This window comes from Salminus brasiliensis, chromosome 4 (assembly GCF_030463535.1).
Source record: "Salminus brasiliensis chromosome 4, fSalBra1.hap2, whole genome shotgun sequence".
Classification (NCBI taxonomy): domain Eukaryota; kingdom Metazoa; phylum Chordata; class Actinopteri; order Characiformes; family Bryconidae; genus Salminus; species Salminus brasiliensis.
In genome coordinates, this window is record NC_132881.1 from 6,438,879 (window position 1) to 6,459,720 (window position 20,842).

The 20,842-nt window shown below is 39.8% G+C and overlaps 1 protein-coding gene across 4 annotated transcripts in view; it reads right to left on the minus strand.

The window, feature by feature from the left end:
- Positions 1 to 20,842, minus strand: part of mdga1 (MAM domain containing glycosylphosphatidylinositol anchor 1) — a 238,769-nt gene that overhangs the window by 45,776 nt on the left and 172,151 nt on the right. For all 4 annotated transcript variants that reach the window (XM_072677420.1, XM_072677419.1, XM_072677416.1 and 1 more), the window contains exons 12-14: positions 6,702 to 6,876; positions 3,559 to 3,582; positions 2,508 to 2,660 (exon numbers count right to left, since the gene is read on the minus strand). In XM_072677420.1, coding sequence (XP_072533521.1) covers positions 2,508 to 2,660; positions 3,559 to 3,582; positions 6,702 to 6,876 — 352 coding nt within the window. The remainder of the gene's footprint in view (positions 1 to 2,507; positions 2,661 to 3,558; positions 3,583 to 6,701; positions 6,877 to 20,842) is intronic.

The following is a 20,842-nucleotide window of genomic DNA, read 5'->3' on the forward strand; positions in this document are numbered from 1 at the left end:
CAGCTAAACAGCATGATCAGTGAGCGGTTAGCTATGGGAACTAGGATAGCATGAGCTGAGTTTCAGTAGGTACGCTGCTGCGTTTGGATAAGTCGGTTCGAAGTCATGAGCAACTGCCCAAACAATCCAAAAGGGAGGGGTCTAAAAAGTCAAAGCCTCTGCTAACCCTAGCGAGACGTTGAGGCATGAACTGTATTATGTGATAGAAGGTGTTTATTATAGAGGTTAACTGGTCCACAGTGACACGTTGATTGCTGTGTACCACTTGCTGGAGTCACTGTTCCCCTCTGGCATCAATGACTAACTACTGGGTACCATTGTTATACCATTGGGAGGCACTTATTGTGTAAGAAGTCCATTCACGGTACACCTTCACTATGGCAGCTATAGAAAAGTTAGCGGTTTCCAAGATGCTATCAAACTTCGCCTGGGCATAATTGTCATAATATGGTCATAATTTTGGTATCGGTTCTAATTGACAGACAAAAACTGTACAAGTGTTGCATCTGTCATTTAAAAAAAAAAGGAGCAGGGGGGAACCGATTGATCGAGCAGCGATTAGCTGTTTGTTTAAGGTTCTTTGTGGACATGAACAGACTAGGAGCACCTAGAAAAACTTTTATTGTGCAGATCCTACTTGAGCCACCAAAACTGCTCTGACCAGTTAAAGCGTGGTGAAGCTGTCCTGTGGTATCTGGCACACTATCAGTAGACAATATGAATCCTGTAGGTTCTGAAGTGGGCCATTGTCAGAGTGGCTTATACTCTTATGCTCGCTTTCTGCTTCCCTCATATCAACTTCAACAACTGACTGCTCACTTGCTGTCTAATATATAGGTCCCACTTCTTCATAGATGTTAATGTATCCAGAAAATCAATGCTATTCAATTTGTGTCAGTAGTTTGAATGTTATGGCTGCTCTGTGTAGAACTTAAGGTGACTGTAAAAGAAAAAAGGTGCTAACAGCAGACATTATTTGGATGGTGGACCATTCTCTGCACAGCAGTCAGAGTTGTCTCTACCAGCACCACTCACATTACCATGCCACTCCCATGTCAGCGTAGCTGCTGTACTGCTGGACTGTAAGCACAGACTGCTGGACAAACAGGTACAAATACCAGAAATAAATCTGTGTTGGCACTGTAGTCGTGGAAACCAAAGTCACTTAGCAACAGCTCTAACTGGATAAGAGAATGATGTCATTGCTGACCCGCTGACATACATTTGGAAAGTTAAAAAAATCGAGTAACGGAATAGTGTGGATATCTAATGAAAATAAAATCTGAACTAAAATGAATTACTGCGACAAAGAACAGCAGACTCCGGCAGCCTTGAGTTAAATTCATGCATGCGCAGGTATAGGAACTGCACAGGTATGTTCAGGGCTGCTGCATCCATCCCTGCAGTCAACATTGCTTAAAGTATCTATTATCTGCTCAGAAGAGCATCTCGGGAGGTGGCTTTCCATTGATTGATGGGGTATGGGGGCCTCCTAAATTGCACACCATCAGAAGGGCAGCACGAATCTGAAACAGTACCTGCAAAAGTACACATACACTCTTAAAAATAAAGGTGCTACAAATGTTTTTTTTTTCACATCAAGTACTCATACATCTCTGCTTCAAACTTTACAGATGGGCTGATCAGTGTTTTTGGGGCCAATCCCGATACCGATCAAGGGTGGGGTTGGATCCTATGTTAACCTTTTCAGGCATCACACAGGTGATGAATCATCCTACAGATCTTCTGTAATGCACTTTGCATTGTCTTTTAAGATGAGATGTACTTTGAATGTACTTGAAATGCATTTTGGAATCAACCACATTTAAAACGCCAGCTGAGAAAGGCCATGCATTCCCATGTAGAACTAGGGGCAGCTTATTAAGTGCTAGCTGCGATTCTTGTCATTTTGCAACTACTCCTGCTGTACTTTTGGTGGTGGTTAAAAGTGGTCTGCTCCGTTTGCTGGTTTGTGTGCTTAGTGGTGGTTGTTAGATCTGCTGTGTTACAATATTCGCTGAGGTACTCTGGAGAGGGTCCAGTTAGTGGTGGTAAAAGTCTTAACTCTGCTTCCTCCACGAGGCAAGTTAGTTTTATCATTATCATAAATTACAGCCAGCACACAGACCAGAGTTCAACGCTGACTTTAATGGTGTGTCTGCAGCCATGTGTGAGCTCCATAGTTCCCGCTAGCAGTTGAACATGGAATTGCGGCGCCCTGTGAATGAGTAGCCTCACGCAGAGCTGCTGTAACCCTTAACCCGCAATTATGATTGGATCGGGTCTCAGGACTGGCTAAATTTAAGAAATATCGATATTTTGGATGAAAATCTTCGTTATTGATTATCAGTCGTTCTTCTGCGTTCAAAGAACCATTTGTAGCACCTTTCTTTTAGGCAGCGTATAGTGCAACTGTCCCTGATCAGATGGAGAGCCACTATAGATATAAGGTAGGCATGTATCTAAAAACACAAACCCAGCTTGTGTGTGTCTGCATCTGTACGTACCTTCTTTTGTCCCACTTCGATCTGTATCAGGACCTGTGTTGACGGAACGCTTCGGGTTCTGACTCAGGTGGTTCTGTCTGGTCCAGTCAAACACGTCACTGCGGTCCTGAGAGAAGCCGCATATCCGTACATCCTCAAAGCCGCACACATGGTCTGAGAGATGACGAGAAAGAGAGAGAGAAAAAGAGAGAGAGACATAGAAGAGGAGAATGTGAGAGTTAATCTCTAAATATGGGTACAAGTGAGAATTAAAACACACAAAAAAAATGTGTGAGAGGCCTGGGGCATTTCAGGAAGAGTGAAAAAAAAAGGAAATAGAAAAAGACTGAGAGGAGACAGAAGAGGCACTAACAGCAAAGGAATGGAGATATGATACCCATTTTCTTCTTTTACGTCTCTCACTTACACACAGCATTAAACATGATTAGCACGTGTTAAAGCCCCCCTTTCATTTGTGTCCGTGATATCCAGGAGAAGCCATATTTTCAATTGCCCATTTTCTAGGCCCTTAAATATCCTTTGAACGTTTCATTTGAACGTTTAGAAAAGACTGCAGTCATTTTAAGCCAGGCACGAGAAAATGACTCATGATACTGCAACTAATTACTCTGGGCTTTCGCATTCATGCCTTCTGCAGCTGTTTAGGCCCTCTTTTTTTATGATTTTTTTTCCCCCAAAAAAGGAAAAACAGGATTATTCTTATGCCGGGGGTTCAGAATCATCCACGGCGGCAATTCACGTCCCGCCATGCGGTACATACCACCTCTTCAATTTGCTTCACTGTCCTTCTCTCCATTTTAATCTATGTTTTTTTAATTGTGGGCACTTTGGCAAAGCTCCATGAGCTGTCTGCCAGTGCGGTCGTGTTGAATTTAATTGAACCGAACTGAAAAGCTGAGGGAGCAATGGGGAAAGGGATTGCAAGAAAGAGAGTAGTCAGAGAAAGGAAGAGCAATAGAGAAAGGGACTGAGAGAGAGAGAGAGAGAGAAAAAAAAATAGAGAGAAAGAGAGCAACAAAGCACATGAGAAACAGAGCAGGATTCAGCTTACCTGAAGGTCTTGGATAGGTGTAGGCTGTGAAAGAACAAAAAAAATTAAATAATATATATACATAGATATATAATATACATAAAAAAATATATAAGTCAACATCTAACATCAACATCATACTAATAGAGATTCAGTGCTTAAAAGAAAGAAAACAGCACTAAATAGTGCATCACAGGTTACATGTCAAACCTTCACATCACACCTCTGTTATAAAGACCAGATGCACCCAGTCAATTCTTAAAAGTCTACGGTTTTAATACTATTTTAACATATTTTTATGTACAATGAATTATGCCAGAATAGTAAATACATGTGTACTTACTTCCAAATATCAAATACATAAAAAGTAACGTTCAGTAATACATGGAAGAGACCATCCCTTCCCTCCTTCTTTTGAGGTTAAGTGCTTAATCATTAGCAAAAGCTTATGAAATATATATGTAAATGGTTAGACGTTTCTGTAAACAAGCTTGAAAGGTAGATATGACTAATAATATGACAAATTCTCATTTCTTTAAGAGACATCATTCTCATCACTGCGCAGTATTTAAAACCCACTGCTATAATCATTACTCGTTTCCTTCTCAATATTTCATCAAGCTGTAATAGAAATTTCTATTTATTACTCATTTAAGGGTGGAGTCTGTAGGGGAGAGCGGATTATCTGAAGAGTAGCCTGTAGACAGAACACTGTACACACACACACACTGACACCCTTTGAGACTTTAACCCTTGCTTTACACCAGCTGAAATTCAAAATGATGTCATCTCTTCTAAATAACCCATGTGCTTCTAAAATAGAATACCATGCCGAACCCTTCCAGTGCCTTAAATTCAAAATGGTTTTAATACAAATTAGTATGTTTTCTCATTTGTATTAAATAGCCCTTTGATGCAGAGATAAAATTTCATTCTGCTTTCATTTCATTCTGCTTTATAATTTTTTATCATTTCTTGTTAAAAGGGCCTAAGATTAACATGCAACCTTTTTATTTCTTATGTTTTGTAGTGCATTGTTTGTTTGTTTTTTTATTTTAGTGCATTGGTGTTTTAGTTTTCTCACTACAATTCCCAGCATGCATTACACAAGCTGGGAATCCCCCCAATGATGATAAAGGGTGACTAACAGTCTAAAAATAGTGTTAATGAAGTGTCTCCTCATGCATAATCCACCCTGCAAGCATCTATTTCACATTGCATGCAGTTTTTCAAAACCTCCAACCTTCAAGGTTGCCTTTAAACATGAAAATCACCGCAAGTGCTAGGAGTTATGAAGGAGAGGGGTAATTGGCAGCACCAAATCAAGAAAATAAAAAATAAATAATTAAAAACCAACCAAACAAACAAACAAACATGAAACTCTCTCTTTTGCACCTTTACGTAGCTATTTGCTGGGTTCTGAAACTGCTGCATATACCAACAGCAGCAAAAGCTGAGGCTGAAATGTGGATAAACTTATTAGCAGTATTAACACTACCCCCCAATTTTCACTACCCAACCCACTCATTAGTACACTCCCTGAGCACATGTAATGCGCCCTAACTGGAAGGGTGAGGACAGCCACATGCCTCCTCCAACACATGTGCAACCAGTCACAGTAACTGCCGCTAATTCAGCATCACCTAACAACCAACACGCTCGGAAGAAAACGGCGGGTAACCAGCTCTGACGCATTGGCTAGCAAACGCCCATGCTGGCCAGCATCATACTGGAGTGATGTGGGGAGAGAGGGAGCCATCTACCCACACTGAGAGAGCAAGGCCAACTTTGCTCAGGCTCCGGCTGCTGAAACTCTACTTCCTCTGAACACAGTGGATGCAGCACTTTAACCAACATGAGGCCCTCTTCAGCTCTTCAACAACGAGAGCATGTGTATCATTAAATTAAAGAAATAAAAGCCTGTATGAAAAGGTGAAGAGGCTGCAGACTAAACAGGTTTATTTTGATGCAATATTGTGTATCTTTTTTGGTGGTATTAGTGATATGTTTTGGAAGTCCCTGAATTTATGTTTTCATGTGTTGTAATATCAGAATTCATTAGCACTCAGTTAGCATTGTGTTTCAGTACCCAATCCAATCCATCGACCTCAATACTATGATCAGGCTAATCCTAAGCAGATACAGTTCACACACATAATACAGACACATTATTTAGGTAGAATTAGCCGGTCAATACTGCAGTACAATAATACAGTTTTATTATGCGTATCACATAACATTCTGCACTGGTATATTTGGCACTGGTATATGACATTGCCTTGGCAAAAGTGCTGGTGGCAACATGTGATTTGGGGAGTCTTAGCTAGAGGTTGTGAATTTGCAACTTTAGCCAAAATTGGAGGGGGAAGAAAACTTGGTATTCCTATCATGGGAGACACTTGGCTAACAAAACATCTGCTCCACCAACAAAAGGGCTTTCCCCACAGAAGTGATGAGCACTTGTTCTTTTCCAGAAAGTGAAGAAAGGAGTCCCTTTGAAAAAAACAGAGCCCAGAACCTTTTTTCTTTCTTTTTTTTTTTTGTGAAATGAGAGTGAAATGAGAGAACCCAGCGTTTTAATTTCTCAGCATATTTTAGGGGAGAGAAACACAGCTTTCCCTCAGTAGCATATTTAACAGTAGCCCCGAGGACCAATTCAGAAGCATCCATATTGTACTTTAACAAACTGCATGCTATTAACTTTAGCACATTTTCTCCCACTGTTGCTTACAACAGCTCCATGCTTGGCTGCTAATGTTCTTCAAATGAAGTGGACTGATGTTGGGGTAAAACTGAGAGAATGAGCTCTATCGGTATTTGCAAAGAGCCGCAAGACTATCAACAACAGTACTTAATATTTACAGGACAGGAATATTTGTTTGGACACACCTACTATATATATATGCAGGCATTCCAATAAAATAATAACAGGAATGGCGATACACACCTAATAGACCCTCCAAATATATCCAAGATAATTAAACCACACATTTAATCAAGCGTAGTGTCCAAACTTCTGACTGACAACATATGTGTTGTGATGCAATAAAAACAATGCACTCTAACATCCAGTTGGAGATGTTGTAAAAAAAAAAAAGACCCATCCTGCTCTTGTTCACCATACATTCATAAAAGTGAGGTCACATAAGGTTGTATTGACTTACGTTCTGAGTACTGGATAGTTCGAGTGACGGTGTCTCCAGTGCCGAAGGTAGTGATGGGCGTGAGCCCCACCTCATAGGACAGAGGGATCCGCAGGTCCGTAATCATGTAGGACATCAGCACACCTTTTATTGGCTCTTTGGTGTTGATCTGTTTGGAGAGCACCTTCTGACCCCTCTGCACAGACATGAAAAATGAGAGGTTGAAGTTTAATTAAGTATTGAACTGTGTAATTTTACAGCTATATTTACATAATGTATTTACATAAAACTGCACTGGCAGCTTTAGGTGATGATTGAGTGTGGAATGACTGTTGGTACCAGGTGGGCTGGCTTAAGTATTTCTTGCACACTTTTGGGGCCACACTTTTGGTCTCTTCCAGGATGACAGTGCCTCATGGGTGAAAGGACGGCTCACGGAAATGAATTCTTTTGTTGTTTGTATGAGGCTCCGTGATTCTCAGTGTGAACCTTCCTAAGTCGGAGGCAGTCAGCAATCAGGATTAAATGTACTACACGTATTATTCAAGATTACTGTATTGTGTATTTATAAGTGCATTTGCTCAAAAGAGAACGACACAGACATTTCCATTAAAACCTGCTCAATTATTAAGAACCATTATTACTGCCTAACAGCAGTAGAAAGCCACACAGTGACAAAGAAATGAAAGCCCAAAGCACCCAGAGCAAGACATGCAATGGATAACTGATGCCATCCTGCACATACTGTCGGCCCTATGGCTGAAATATTGGGGCCCACTCTGGACAAGTTCCCACAAGAACAGCCAATTTAAAGACTGTTGTAGGACATTCCCTGTGTCAGTATCACTGTAAACACTCCATTCCTTTGCTTATAAAGTTCAGCTTAAACAAGATTAGGTAATATTAGCTTGCCAAGTTAAAATGACAGCAAAGTTAACTTTTCTCTGTGAATGTCAGCTAGTTATGTTAACTTGAAACACTTTTTCTGCAGCCCCCCACCCCCCACTGGCCATTCTGTAGGCCTAGTAGGAACTGATTAGGGTTTTTTTTTTGTTTGTTTGTTTTTTTTTAATGATTGTCTGAAACCAGCATGTTAAAAGTTATGACATGTGTGCATTCAGTCTGCACATGATCAAACAGATCAGAGTGTACAATTGGTGCTTTCTGGGTGTCATGTTGTCGTTGCTGTATGCAGGTCTTTTTTTTATTTTTGTTGGATGCGCTGTATTTTTCCAAAGTTAGTGTGCAAGCTGATTCAGAACACAATTTAGATTAAGTGCTTATTATCAGATTAAGGATAACGTAGGTGATTTGTGAGTTTCATTTCCCAAAGAATGTGAGTTACTGACACTAGCAAATAATAAAATGTAAGAATATTTATATTTATTTAAAATGTTATTGCAACAATATCAGCCAGACATTGTGCAATCACACAATAAAGAAATGAACAGCAGAAATTAAGACCATACAGACAATAGCTATAGTACTGGAGAAAAATGAAAGGATATTATGGATGGTAAGACATGGTAAAATCTTAACTTTAGGAAAAACTCTGTATTAGGAAACATCTGATGGTCTCCCCAAAACCCAAAACATACCTTCACTTCAATCATTAAACGTCACGTAATGAGTGATACTTATTTCTAGGGATTATCTAGTGTCTAGTTGGTTATCTAGTATCTATAGTTGTTGTTTAAATCACCAATAGATATTTTTCAAAAGGACTAAAAGGCTAATCACAAAAAAAAATACTTTGCTGCAAAGACAGTCAGAGAAGTCTTAAAGCTGTATGTTGATCGATAAGTTATGCTAACCACACATGCCATGCGTTATTATAGTCACAAAGCAAACTTTTCTTAAATCATATCAAGGCATGTGCTGCTTTGATCATGACCAGTGAATGCTTTCGATACAAACCTTTCCTCTGAACATTGGTCTGAAGTAGTTATGGAACATGCATGGTTTTACTGAATGCTTATGAATTTATTAACCCACAATTCCAGGCAATCAACTCCCTTTACTATCTACAGAATTCTTCTGCAGCTGCTGGTTATACAAAATATACACAATATTACACAGCAGTGTTGTAACTTTCAGGGTCTAATGGGTCTAAATAGCACTCTAACAACTCAATTAACCATGTAAATGCTTAAGTGGTTCTTCGGCTGATTTAATGGTTGTTCATATACAAAGACATCCTCTTTAAAAAGATCCACTATTATTACGAGTCACAGAAGCTTAATTCAGTACTATGTAAATGTATTTTTGCTTAAGTGTAGCAATTATCAAAACATTTATTTAAAATAATTTAATATAATTTTACATTTGAATTTAACACTAATTTAAGTGTTCAGTAAACTATAAACTGAGAAATTCTCAGAAAAGTGCAGTGGCAAATGTGCTAAATGTTTAGTTGTTGCCATATGTTGGGTTTTTATAAGCAAATTGGGTTGGGGGGACAGCAAAACAACAACAGGGTTAATGTCAGAAACTAATGTAAAAACACTGCAGACTCGACTGAGCCGGCAGCATGGCAAGGGTTAGCTACTGCGCTGCCCGGGCAGTGTGGCATATCGGGGGCAGTCGTCCCTCGGAGGCTGCAGACAGTAATTACAGGGCAGCGTGTAATCCCTGTGGCACTCATAGGTTGCTGTGGCATCGCTCCGGGCTCATTAGAGGGTTCAGGCTGGCAGAGTGTCGCCCTCGTGCCGGGTTCTGTTCCTGCGCAAACCGAGAGCAAAGCTGGCTTCTCTCTCAGCACTGCACACCAGAGCTAAATTATATACAAGTCTGTTCATCAATATATTATAAAGGTGCATTTGAAATTAATGATCAATTAATCATTACTGATATTTAAATAAATATAACAATTCTGCTCTTATTTTATTATTGCCCATTCCCATCCACCACACCTCGGACACCCACTACCTGCTGGGTGGATGAAGGCAGGGCTCATCCTTGCACTGTGTCACATGAGCAAGATGAACAGACGCCTGCGCTGGTTAGCATTGTGCTAAGTGATTTGGGGAAGGGGCATGCTGCCTAATGAACTAATGTAATTATCAGAGTATAAAATTCTAAAATCTATGAAATATCAATTTAAATTAAAAAAATAGAATTTTAGGCCTATAACATTTCCATAGTTCACGTGCAGCTACAAGTGTGACTAGGTGTGGCTTCTGGATCACTGCCAATGGTCCATTTGTCATAAAATGCTTCAGACAGTGTAAAGGTTGCCCTACTGCTTTCTCCTCCTCTCTCCTTTCCTTGTCACTTTTCTCTAGCCAGGGAGAGAGGAAAGGAGAGAGAGGGGGAGAGAGAGAGAGAGAGAGAGAGAGAGAGAGAGTGTGAGAGAGTGTTTGTGTTGTTAACCTTGCTGGTGGAGGTCAGACACATTTGTTATGTGCCTAATTAGGCCTAGCAGTAAAAGCTACTGCTCCTAGGCCCATTTCTGAGGAAACAGGGCATGCTAACGCATTGGCAAACACTGCGCCGCCTCCACAGCGGTGTACAGAGTGCAGAGTGTGGTGCGCGTGCCGTCACAGACCACCCACTAAAGCCACCACGGCCTACACACACACACACACAAGTCACAGTCTAAACCTGCAGACACACAGCCTCTAGAACGTGCAGTATGTTACCATGCCTAATTACATGTTTGTCCTGCTGCTTCCACACCTAAACCTATCCATTAAGGCTCCTCCCGCACTCTTCCTCTTCTCAGCTTTCACTCCAACAGGCCTGGACGCTGCACCTGTCCACCTACCTCCCACACACACAACTTTCCTCTTACCTTCACTCTTCTCTCTTTAATATTACAAAACTTTCTGAACTTGGATTCTTCCCAAGTTCTCATTTCTCTCTTACTCTCTCTCTCTCGCCCTGTTTACATAGTTCTGTGCTCTCTCAATCCTAATATCCTTATTCTCTCCCACTTTCATATTTTATTAACACTCTTTTTCCTTCAGCACTCATTCCCTCTCTCTCTCAACCTGTCACCATATTTGTAGTCTCTCACCTTCAATGTCAAATGCTTGTGAACACCCCTTCTAATGAATGCATTCTGCTACTTTACATTGCACTCACTGCTGCACACACACTACTTATCTAGTCCCCGTAGTGACGTACTGCCAGTAGAATAGGACTCTCTGGAGCAGATAAGCATGGACCTACTGGCATCATGCCTAATGCCAGGCGTGGGTTAAAGGGGTATAGAGCACCCCAGCATTGAGCTGTGAAGCAGTGGAACTGTGTTCTCTGGAACTGTGGTTGGTGCTCCATCCAATACTTTTGGGATGAGTTGGGAAGTTGTGGATAAAGTGGGGCTGGTGACCATCCAACATCCTGACCTCACTAATGTTCTTATCGCTTAATGCAATCAAATCCTTACAGCAATGCTCCAAAATCTAGGGGAAGGTCTTCTCTGGACAGTAGAGACAGTCACTCCAACAAATACAAATTTCAGAAGAAAGAATGAACGAGCAGGTGTCCCAATACTTTGGTTGATTTAGGATCTCTTTCCATATCATAATTCTTTCTCAAACTCCATGTCTCTCTGCCCATTTCTATTCTCTCCACACCAACACTCTCGCTCTCTCTCTCTCAACCTCTTTCACACTCACTCCTAATGTTATTCTATCTGTCTCCTCTGTCTCTCTCTCTCTCTCTCTCTCTCTCTCTCTCTCTCTCTCCATTCTCAGTCTTTCTCAGTATGTTCTCATTTTATGTCTGTCCATTTTTATGCTCTTGCTCTACCCGTCTCTCATGCACGCTCATGTTCCCATTCTCTCTCTCCTTTCTTCTGACCATTCTCTCTCTCTCTTCATTTCCATATGTTATTTACTCACTTATTCCCCATCTCTCTCTCTTTACCTGTCCCCATATTTTATTCTTACTTACTTTCATGCTCATCTCCATATTTGTGTTCCTCTCTCACTGACTTTCAATGTCTCTCTCCCCATTCTCTATCTCTTCCTTTAGCTCTCTCACTCTCTCCCCATATTTCTGTTCTCTCTCACTCACTGTTTTTGTCTCTCACCTTCCTCCTCTCACCACATTCTCATCCCCCCCCCTCATTCTTTCTACCTTTCTCACTCTGCTTATTCTCCCTCTCTCCCGATTCCTGTTCTCCCTCACACACACTAGGGCTCCAACAAACCACTATTGTGATGGTCTAATAATTTATCAGTTATTGATATTGAATAATCGATTATTCAGACTATGAATCGCTCAGTTACCAAGTAACTCACATAGCCATTGACTTTTAAATCCAGCTTTATTAATATCGTTAATATTAATATTAACGAAATATTTATTTATTTCGTTTTTGCATTTTCGAACTAACAATTAAGACAAGGATGAATAACGCATTTCGAAATTCACTGTTTTTACCCTGCAACGTGCCGGCATGTCAAATGCGATGGTGCATTTGTATATGACAGCTTCTCAGTCTTTATTTTTTGACTGCAGCTCTGTGTCCAGATTGAGGGTATTATCACTGTAAAAAGTAACAGATGCAGAAAAACTGTATTTAACTGTATTCGTTCTGGTTAAACTTTGGCTTTAATCTGCAGTACATCCAGAACGGTTCCTAGTTAGCGCAAAAAACACAAGCGACGTCACCAATAAATCAACTATTAAATAATTTGACAAGTTTTAGTCAACCAGTCGTTGCACCGCTATATTCTATATACTCTATATTCCCCTTCTATGTCTCTCCCCCATTCGTACTCACTCACCATATTCTCATTCTATGTCTCCCTATTCTTACTAGCTTACTTACCATATTCTCATTCTATGTCTCCCTATTCTTACTCGCTCACTTACCATATTCTCATTCTACCGCTCTCTCCCCATTCATATTCACTTCCTCTCTCAACCCATCTCTATATTATTCTGTTTTCTTTCTCTAACAGTCTTCCACTCACCATACTCTCGTTCTCTTTCTTTCTCCACATTTTAATTCCTCATTCTTTTCCTCTCTCACTCAATCTTTTTCACTCACCATCTCTCTCCCTCCTCCACTCGCTCACCACATTCTAATTTACATTCATTCTCTCTCTCTCTCTCTCTCTCTCTCTCTCTCTTTCTCTCTCTCTCTCTCTCTCTCTCTCTCTCTCTGTGGTGGGGTGGTGGGTGAGCAAGCGAGCGAGTGAGTGAGTGAAACTGTCAGAGATAGAGGGGTCTGTAACAGGTAGATAGAGTCTGAATAACTAAATACTGCCTCCGTTACCTCACTGTGAGTTCCCTCAGCCTTAGTCTAGCTCACACATTCAGCATTCAGACACAGTGCCTCCTTTCATGCCATTAAAACCTGCTTCCAGAGTCGCTGCAATGCACGGATGAGCAAGGTGGTCATAGTAAAATGGGTCAGCATTGTGGTTTCTGAGCTTCCTATCGACTACTGTGCTACCATGCCGCCTTTATTGCTGGATGCACTGTGATAGTTTCTGAGCTAATGTGCACATTCATACATTCAAACTGCAATTTATATCCAGATGCCGGCTAGATCTAAAGTTCACGATTCTCAAAAAAAAAAAAATTTCATCAAGAGTTTTCATCTTGTGTGTATCATGCTGATGCTCATGATAACACATGCAAAGGGGGACACTGGGAAATCAGGCGAATGCAGGAGAGGAGCAGATGCATTAAGACTAGCCCTGGGCTGCACGGGTTAAAACAGTCTAGTCTGTGGCGTAGGCTAGGAGTGTAGAGGAGTGTAACTTTATATTTAATTAAGATGTCGGTGGACTTGAGGTCCTGGTCACATTTCACAGAGAGAGCTAGGAGAGTGCAAGAGAGAGTGCGAGAGAGAGAGACGCTCTTTTATAAACACTGCATCTATATACATAAAACATGTCACCACTCTCTTGTGCATTAGGAATTAGTGATGTGCTGTTTATCTCCATAAACCTGCATGAATATTTATGATTGTGTGTTTGATGAACTGTAAGAAAACATGACTTTGCATTTGTGTGTATGCAGAGACACGGGTCATTTGCATATTTATGTGAATATGTTAAATTAATATGAGTTTATATGAATAGACCTTCCTTGTATCATTGTATGCGCACTGGAAATCTACATAAAACCACACATGTATAAGAATGCACATACACACACATACACCAGTGAGACTGTGCTCTTTGTAAATATCACTGGTTTCCTATGAGGTGTGAGAGAAGGGGTTTTGTGTGATTCTCTCACTGGGATTCACCCTGTGGGTACAGACCAATCATGATGTGCAAATCTCTCTCTCGCTCTCACTCACTCTCTCTTTCTCTTTTGGAAATCCACACAGTATATACACTTACACAGAAGTGCAAAATGTAAATGAATGCAAATATCAGTTTGTAATATCAGTCTGAAGTGGGCTGAATGGTTTTTACCACCATGGACTACGTCTAAGACAGACAAACTGTAGCATTTGGAGTGGCCCTCACAGTCTCCTAAACATCATAGATGTAATTGCTCAGATTTGAAAAGCTTTACTGTCAGAAAGGAGCAACAGGCTGGATATTCGAGCGATTGTTCCCTGCCTAATAACATTAAAATAGAAGCCCAAATATAACACTGGTGTCAACTGGCTTTAGTACACACACATACTCACACTCATTCGCAAGCATATAGCTAGCTCCGCTCATCTTTAAAGTGTGCAAAAGAGTACAAAAGAATATCACTGCATACATAATTCACCAGTGACTGGTAACATATGGCACTGGTCTATTTTAGAGAGCACATACAGAGATTCTAAAGAAGAAAAAAAAAACTGCAATAAGACTCACTGTCATTTTTCTCTGAATGAGGCTGTATAGAATTTCCATTTAATAGATCAGTAAAAAAAAAAAACCTCTCAAGTTAATCTATTCAGACAGTCCTGAGGACAATTTCTTTAATTGGTGCAAATCTGTTGCCTGGGGATTTCCAGGGCATGCGTTTTGTGTTCAGTGTGCAGAACCTGTGATTTAGTCTTTCTATCAGCGCATGACAAACAAGGTTTCCTTTACTGTTGGATGCACTGTGTTTTTTGTCTCCCTAACTGAATGCGTAAAAAAGTGAGATTAAGGTTAAAGCTAATTATTAATGTATTTAATTACATCAGATAAGTGTCTTATTTTCCTATTCATGCTTTTTTGTTGTTGTTGAACCTATTAGTTTCTGACACAAACGAAAGAATAAGAACACGATGAGAAATCTCATTATTAACAGGGAACGGCAGCAACAGTTCAACAGCAATTCTTTTTTGTTGTAATTTGTGTATAACCATATAAGCTATATAACAGTACACCCTCTCACTCATTCTCTCAACAGAAGCCAATTTATAAACTTCACAGATTCTAAAAGGATCTTAGCTTCCTACAAATCACATTATGCCAGCCACAGCGTCTTTCAAATGGTCATCCACGCCACTTACAGAGATCCACACTGACTAGTATTGTGCTGAGTAATGGGGGTCATCCTACCCACCCAGAGAGAGTGAGGGCAATTGTGCTCTGTGGGACTCATGGCCATGGATGGTGGGGTCAACGCTTAGGCGACTGTGCCACTCGAGAGCCCCCCCATTGGACTACATATTAATGAAACTCCACAGAGTTTGCAGTGTGGTTAAGTTTTAAAAGGCTGAGGGTTTAATGTGAGAAAAAAAATCGCTGAGTAAGATTCCTCCATATGCCCTCAGGCTTAGAGAGAGAGAGAGAGACATGGAACAGTGAGAAAGAGAATGGGGTAAGAGTGAAAAAGTAAGAGAGAGAGAGACTGAGAGGAAGATAGAGGAAGAAGGAGTAACAGAGATGCAATGCAAGCAAGCAGGTGGTAAAGAGAGACTGGCAGAAGGAGAGAAAATGCAATGCACAGAGAGACCCTGAGCAGGAGAGCGTGCAAGAGAGTAGGGAGTCAAAGAGCAGGAGAGCAGGAGAGATGAAGCGATAGAGATGGATGTCTTCATCCTCAGTTTGCTTTCTTCTGTTCCTTTTAGAAGTGTTTTCTTTTACATCAGTAAATACTCAGCATGGCACTCTTCCCGAGTGTGTGTTTCTCAGACTCTCCTCTAGGCTGTGTTTCCTCTGCTTTAGCACACCTGACTCACCTCATTAAGGGCTTGATAACGAGCTGATGAGCTGAATCGGGTGACTCAGGTGCAAGTGGAAGGAAAACGCTAAACTTTAGGGAGTCTACAGGACGTAAGCTGAGGGACTCTGCTCGTCTTTTCTCCAGGACATGGTTCTCCTGAATAATCTGAAAAGGCTCGTTGACTTACGGTTTGGAAATTGAAGGAAATCTGTACTGTACTACACTAACATTCTGCTCACTAGATATCTGAACTCCATAATTCACTAAATGAACTAAATGCAACTCCCCTGAAGTGAATTAAAAGCTCTCTCTGAGCCAGTAAGCATACCTAGTTATATACTAACACACTTTTTAAAAATGCCAGGATGTATACAAGTGATTCAAAGATACAGTACAATTTATCTCCACAGTGTTTCTGCCATCCATGGTATAGATTTGCAGATAGCTACTCTTCTGGTTGAACTTAATGGAGCATAAGATATAAAGCAGGGATTGGATACTAACTTCCAAAGAAACTGGGCTTCTTTAAGCCTCACTAATAGTCAAAGTTCCATGTACACACGTACAAGTGCTCAAAAATGTGAGATACACAAGATGTAGAATTAAGTGTAATTATATGTCCTCTAAATAGCTCATAAAGAGTAATATGTTAAGCATTTACACATTTTAGATCTACATGTAAATGATATATATATATATATATATATATATATATATATATATATATATATATCAGATATATATTTGACACTGAATATACAACTACACATGCATTTACTTGTAAATATTTATATAATATTTGCCTTTGATACAGTCTTCTGCCTTTAATACCATTGACCATAAAATTCACATACATACAGATTAAGACAGACATAAAATGGTTCAGTTGACTCCTGCAATGAAGGAACTACTTTGTCAGCGTAGAAAATAAAATTTCTAATACCATGTCAGTGACCTGTACTGTCCCCCAGGGTTCAATTCTTGGGCCACTCTTACTTAATTTATACATGCTTCCTTGTGGCCAAATCCTACAAGACTACAAGATATCTTACCATAGCTCTGCAGATGGCACGCAAATCTACTTGGCTCTCTAACTATGGTACCCTTGACTCTTGACTTTGTGAAATACCCTGAACACACCACAAACTGGACTGGAAAAATTGGAGCAAACCCTTGATATACTGATGGATCCTGATATCAGTTTTAGCAGTCATGTCAAGGCAGTTACTAAATCAGCATTCTATCGTCTTAAGAACGTCAACAAAATGAGAGATTTCCTGACTAAACCAGACCTGGAGAATTCTGATATCTACAGTGAAGCACAGACAGGGGAAGGGCGTCGGATGTGAGAGACAAGAGCTCAAGTGCCCAAGGTTGCTTAGACTTAAAGAGAGGGTGGAGATATACAAGACAGTGATTGGTCAATAAACCTGACCCACGTTTAGGACCACCCATTCCACATCAAGAAGTGAGCAGTACTGGTAAAATACAGAAGGCGTTAATCAGACTTTGAGAAGATATTAATAAGACGTGCTTTGTACATTTACATTGGGGGCCCTGAGAAGCCAGGTTAACTTCATTAGAAAAAAACTCTTTAGGATTTTGGTTTCCAGGACCTTGAAAACACTGTCAATCTACAACACATCTTGTAAGAGCACTTTTTTGTTTATTTTTTTATCCAAATTTAAACCGAAATAATCAGTGTTATTTTTAAACTGGTAATTATTCGTGTATTTTCTAATTTGTAAAGCACTTTTAATGACCATGGTGTGCAAAAGGTGCTTTTTAAATAAACTTGCCTTGCCTTGCCTAGTCAATGTCACACAGCAAACTTGTGTTAATGGTAATGTAAATCAAGCAGTAGACTTTACACTAAATGTCAGGATGAATAGACCAATAGAAACTCTCCAAAATTACCTTGAATGGTTTAAGATCACCAGAAAACCTCAAGATTTCTTGATGTTTTTGAGAGACAGTGACAGTATATACATGAGCACTGACATGCAAAATCTGTAATACTACATAATACATCTGTCCTGTTTCACACACAGAGGGGCACCCACCCACATACAAACACAGACACACTCCTTCCTCCACATTCAACTCCCCCCGCCCCATAACGCTGACTCTGTGTGACTTAACAGCTTTAGGATGTTAATTCCCTGCTCCCTATAGACTCTTACTAAAGGTAGATTTTTAAAGCAGAGAAGATTAGCTATTCATGCACACAAAGACAAGTGGCTAATCTCCACTTCTCTTCCTTTAAAACCCTGCCACTCTCCATAATTCATCACACTCTTCCTCCATTCTGCTCTGGGCCAGCTTCTTATGAATAGATGATTAGAATGTTGGAGTAGAAATTCAACAGTCACACAACACACACACACTAACTCGCGCTACCAGCAGAGAAGCCGTTTTGCTGTGCCAGCAGTGTACACCTGGGTACTCGTGTGCCAGGCGTGAATGGGAATTCTCTAGACATTTAAGGAACATTTGCTTTTGCCTTTCCCCCCCCTCTTTTTTGTGGACGCCTCAGTAAACAGGAAAAATGCAGAAAAAAGTCTGTCGCTGCCTTTCTGCTGACAGAGAGAAAGGATGTGTGCATGTGTTAATTTGTGCAAGTGTGATTTTATACAATGCTAAGAAAACACACACACACACACACACACACACACACACACATATATACATACATACATTACCATATCCCATGCAGCTGAGGGGGCACGGATGGTCATAAAGTAACATCTCTAAATAAAGTTGCATGAAACTTCAAAGTCCAAAGGCATTACAGTTACTCAAATGTAATTATATAGAAAATAAATCATATGATTACATAATGAATTACATTTACAATCCATTTGTATTTTGTATTGACAAGAAGTTTGAAGTTTGACAATTCACACCCAAGGCACGCTTAGAATCTCACATGTGCTAGCATAATGCTGCTAACACACGCTGGACTTGGATAGTCACCAATGTTGTCTTGTTAATTACAGTTGTGGTTGTAACTTTACATACACTCATTATGGGCATTTTGGGGCAGAATGAGTGCACAACAGTTTTATGTTTTGAGGGGTTTTAAATCAACAAGGGTCAGAATTATACATATAGGCTCGAACATATACACACACCCACTTAAGATTATTAATCCAGTGATGCTACATGTTATTATATGAATATATTTATATATTAACTACAAGGAATTTACTTGAATACAAGGAACTTTCCCCAAACTGCATAAGCCTTTTCACATTTCAGTAATCTAAACATTCTGCTACCAGACCGAGTTATTCACCTACCAGTGAAGAAGGTTAAAGATCTCACTGTAAACCAGTTTACAGCTTTTTTAGGACGTGGATTTTGTAAAGCATCTAAAATCCATGTACTCTACCTACATGGAGCTCTTAACCTCTAAGCCGCTGCTGTGTATTTTAGAACTGTAATCTGCAATTGTGGATTACTGACCTAATCTTCTATAGAGGATTATTGATTAATTTCAGAATAACATTAAATGTTCCTAAAGTATGCTCACATGACCGATCTTATGTAAGATGTAAATGTCACCAGGTCCGAAAACACAGTCATGTTCATGTTCAGACAGTCCTGAGTAGGGCAACAAATACAGTGACAAAAATGTGACCTACACTGCATTTATAACGGTCATTCTTTCTATGATTCATTAGTAGTGAGGCTGCACGATCTATCAGGGGCTGATTAGGCTCATTTTGGAATGACAGCCTATAATTACGCTTAATAATTTAGAAGTATTGCCACATTCGCTTGCCACTGTCATCCTGGATAAGAGTGTCTGCTAAGTGAGGTAAACTATTTGCATAAAATAAAGGCTGTAATTTAGCTAGGTCATTGATATGTATAATTAAACAACCAACAATCATCTTTAGATGGTGGAGTGAAATCCACTCAAAACGTCCTTACATCTTACAGAAATACATGGATTCTGGTGGAATCACTCCTTTATTCCAGCACGGATACTTGCAGATCCAATTTGTGCAAAGAAGAACTGAAGCAGTTTTTATATATATATATATATATATATATATATATATATATATACACACTTCAATAAGGAATTGTTTAAGGGCTGACTAAATAACGTAATTTACAGGATATATGGACAAAGGTCAAAGCGAATACAAGGTCAAGTCAAGTTCTGGAAGTAGTAATTTCTTGTACAATTTCTTGGTAAAGTGGGACAGAAAGAAAATGCATCTCTAACTAAATAAAGACGTAATAATTTTTTACACTTTCTAATTCAGTTCATAGTCATGTATAAAATATAGTAGTTCTTGGAGCAATGCCAATCCCACTTTTGCTTCAGTGAAGAACTATGTGTGTAATGGAAATGAGTGTGTGAATATGAAGATCCTTTAAAAACGCATCTCTATTACAAACATGGTTCTTCACTGAAGCAAAAGTGGCTCTTCTATGGCATCGCTCAGAATTTATCAATAATTTATGACTAGGTCGGACTAGAGGAAAATGGGTCCATCTTGTGAGTCTTGGTTCCTTTGAAGGTTTTATGATTTACTGATTTCCTGTCCAGTCACTGGATCTCTGTAAAGCAATATAGAACTAAACTTGAAGCACCTTTATTTTCAAAGAATGAAGTATTAGCTTTTTATACCCTTAACATCATTTATCTCAGAATGTGCCATCATTTAAGTGAACATGGTATCAATTAAACAACCTCAAAAACGTCTTTGCATCATTCACACTTTAAACATATAACCCAGGACATCCCAAAAGCAAACTAAACAACAGGTTTTTAGCAGCGGTGGCTCAGGGCTTAGAGCATACCTTGACTCGAAAAGCTACAAATATTGGGCCATGATCAAGGATCAAGGCGGAGGCCAAATTCCATCTGTGTCCAACATAAATAGTGAGAATGGCTGTCTTGTCTTATCGTCTTGCCTTGTAAAGCACAACTTCATGACAACACTGATGATTAAGTTTAGGTGTCCCACCTTATCAGTGTTCAACTACTAATGAACTCCCATGCATATTATCCTCTTCTGCCATCACTGAGCGATCCTTCTACTTCTAAAAGCTTCTTTTTTCACACTAGTTTC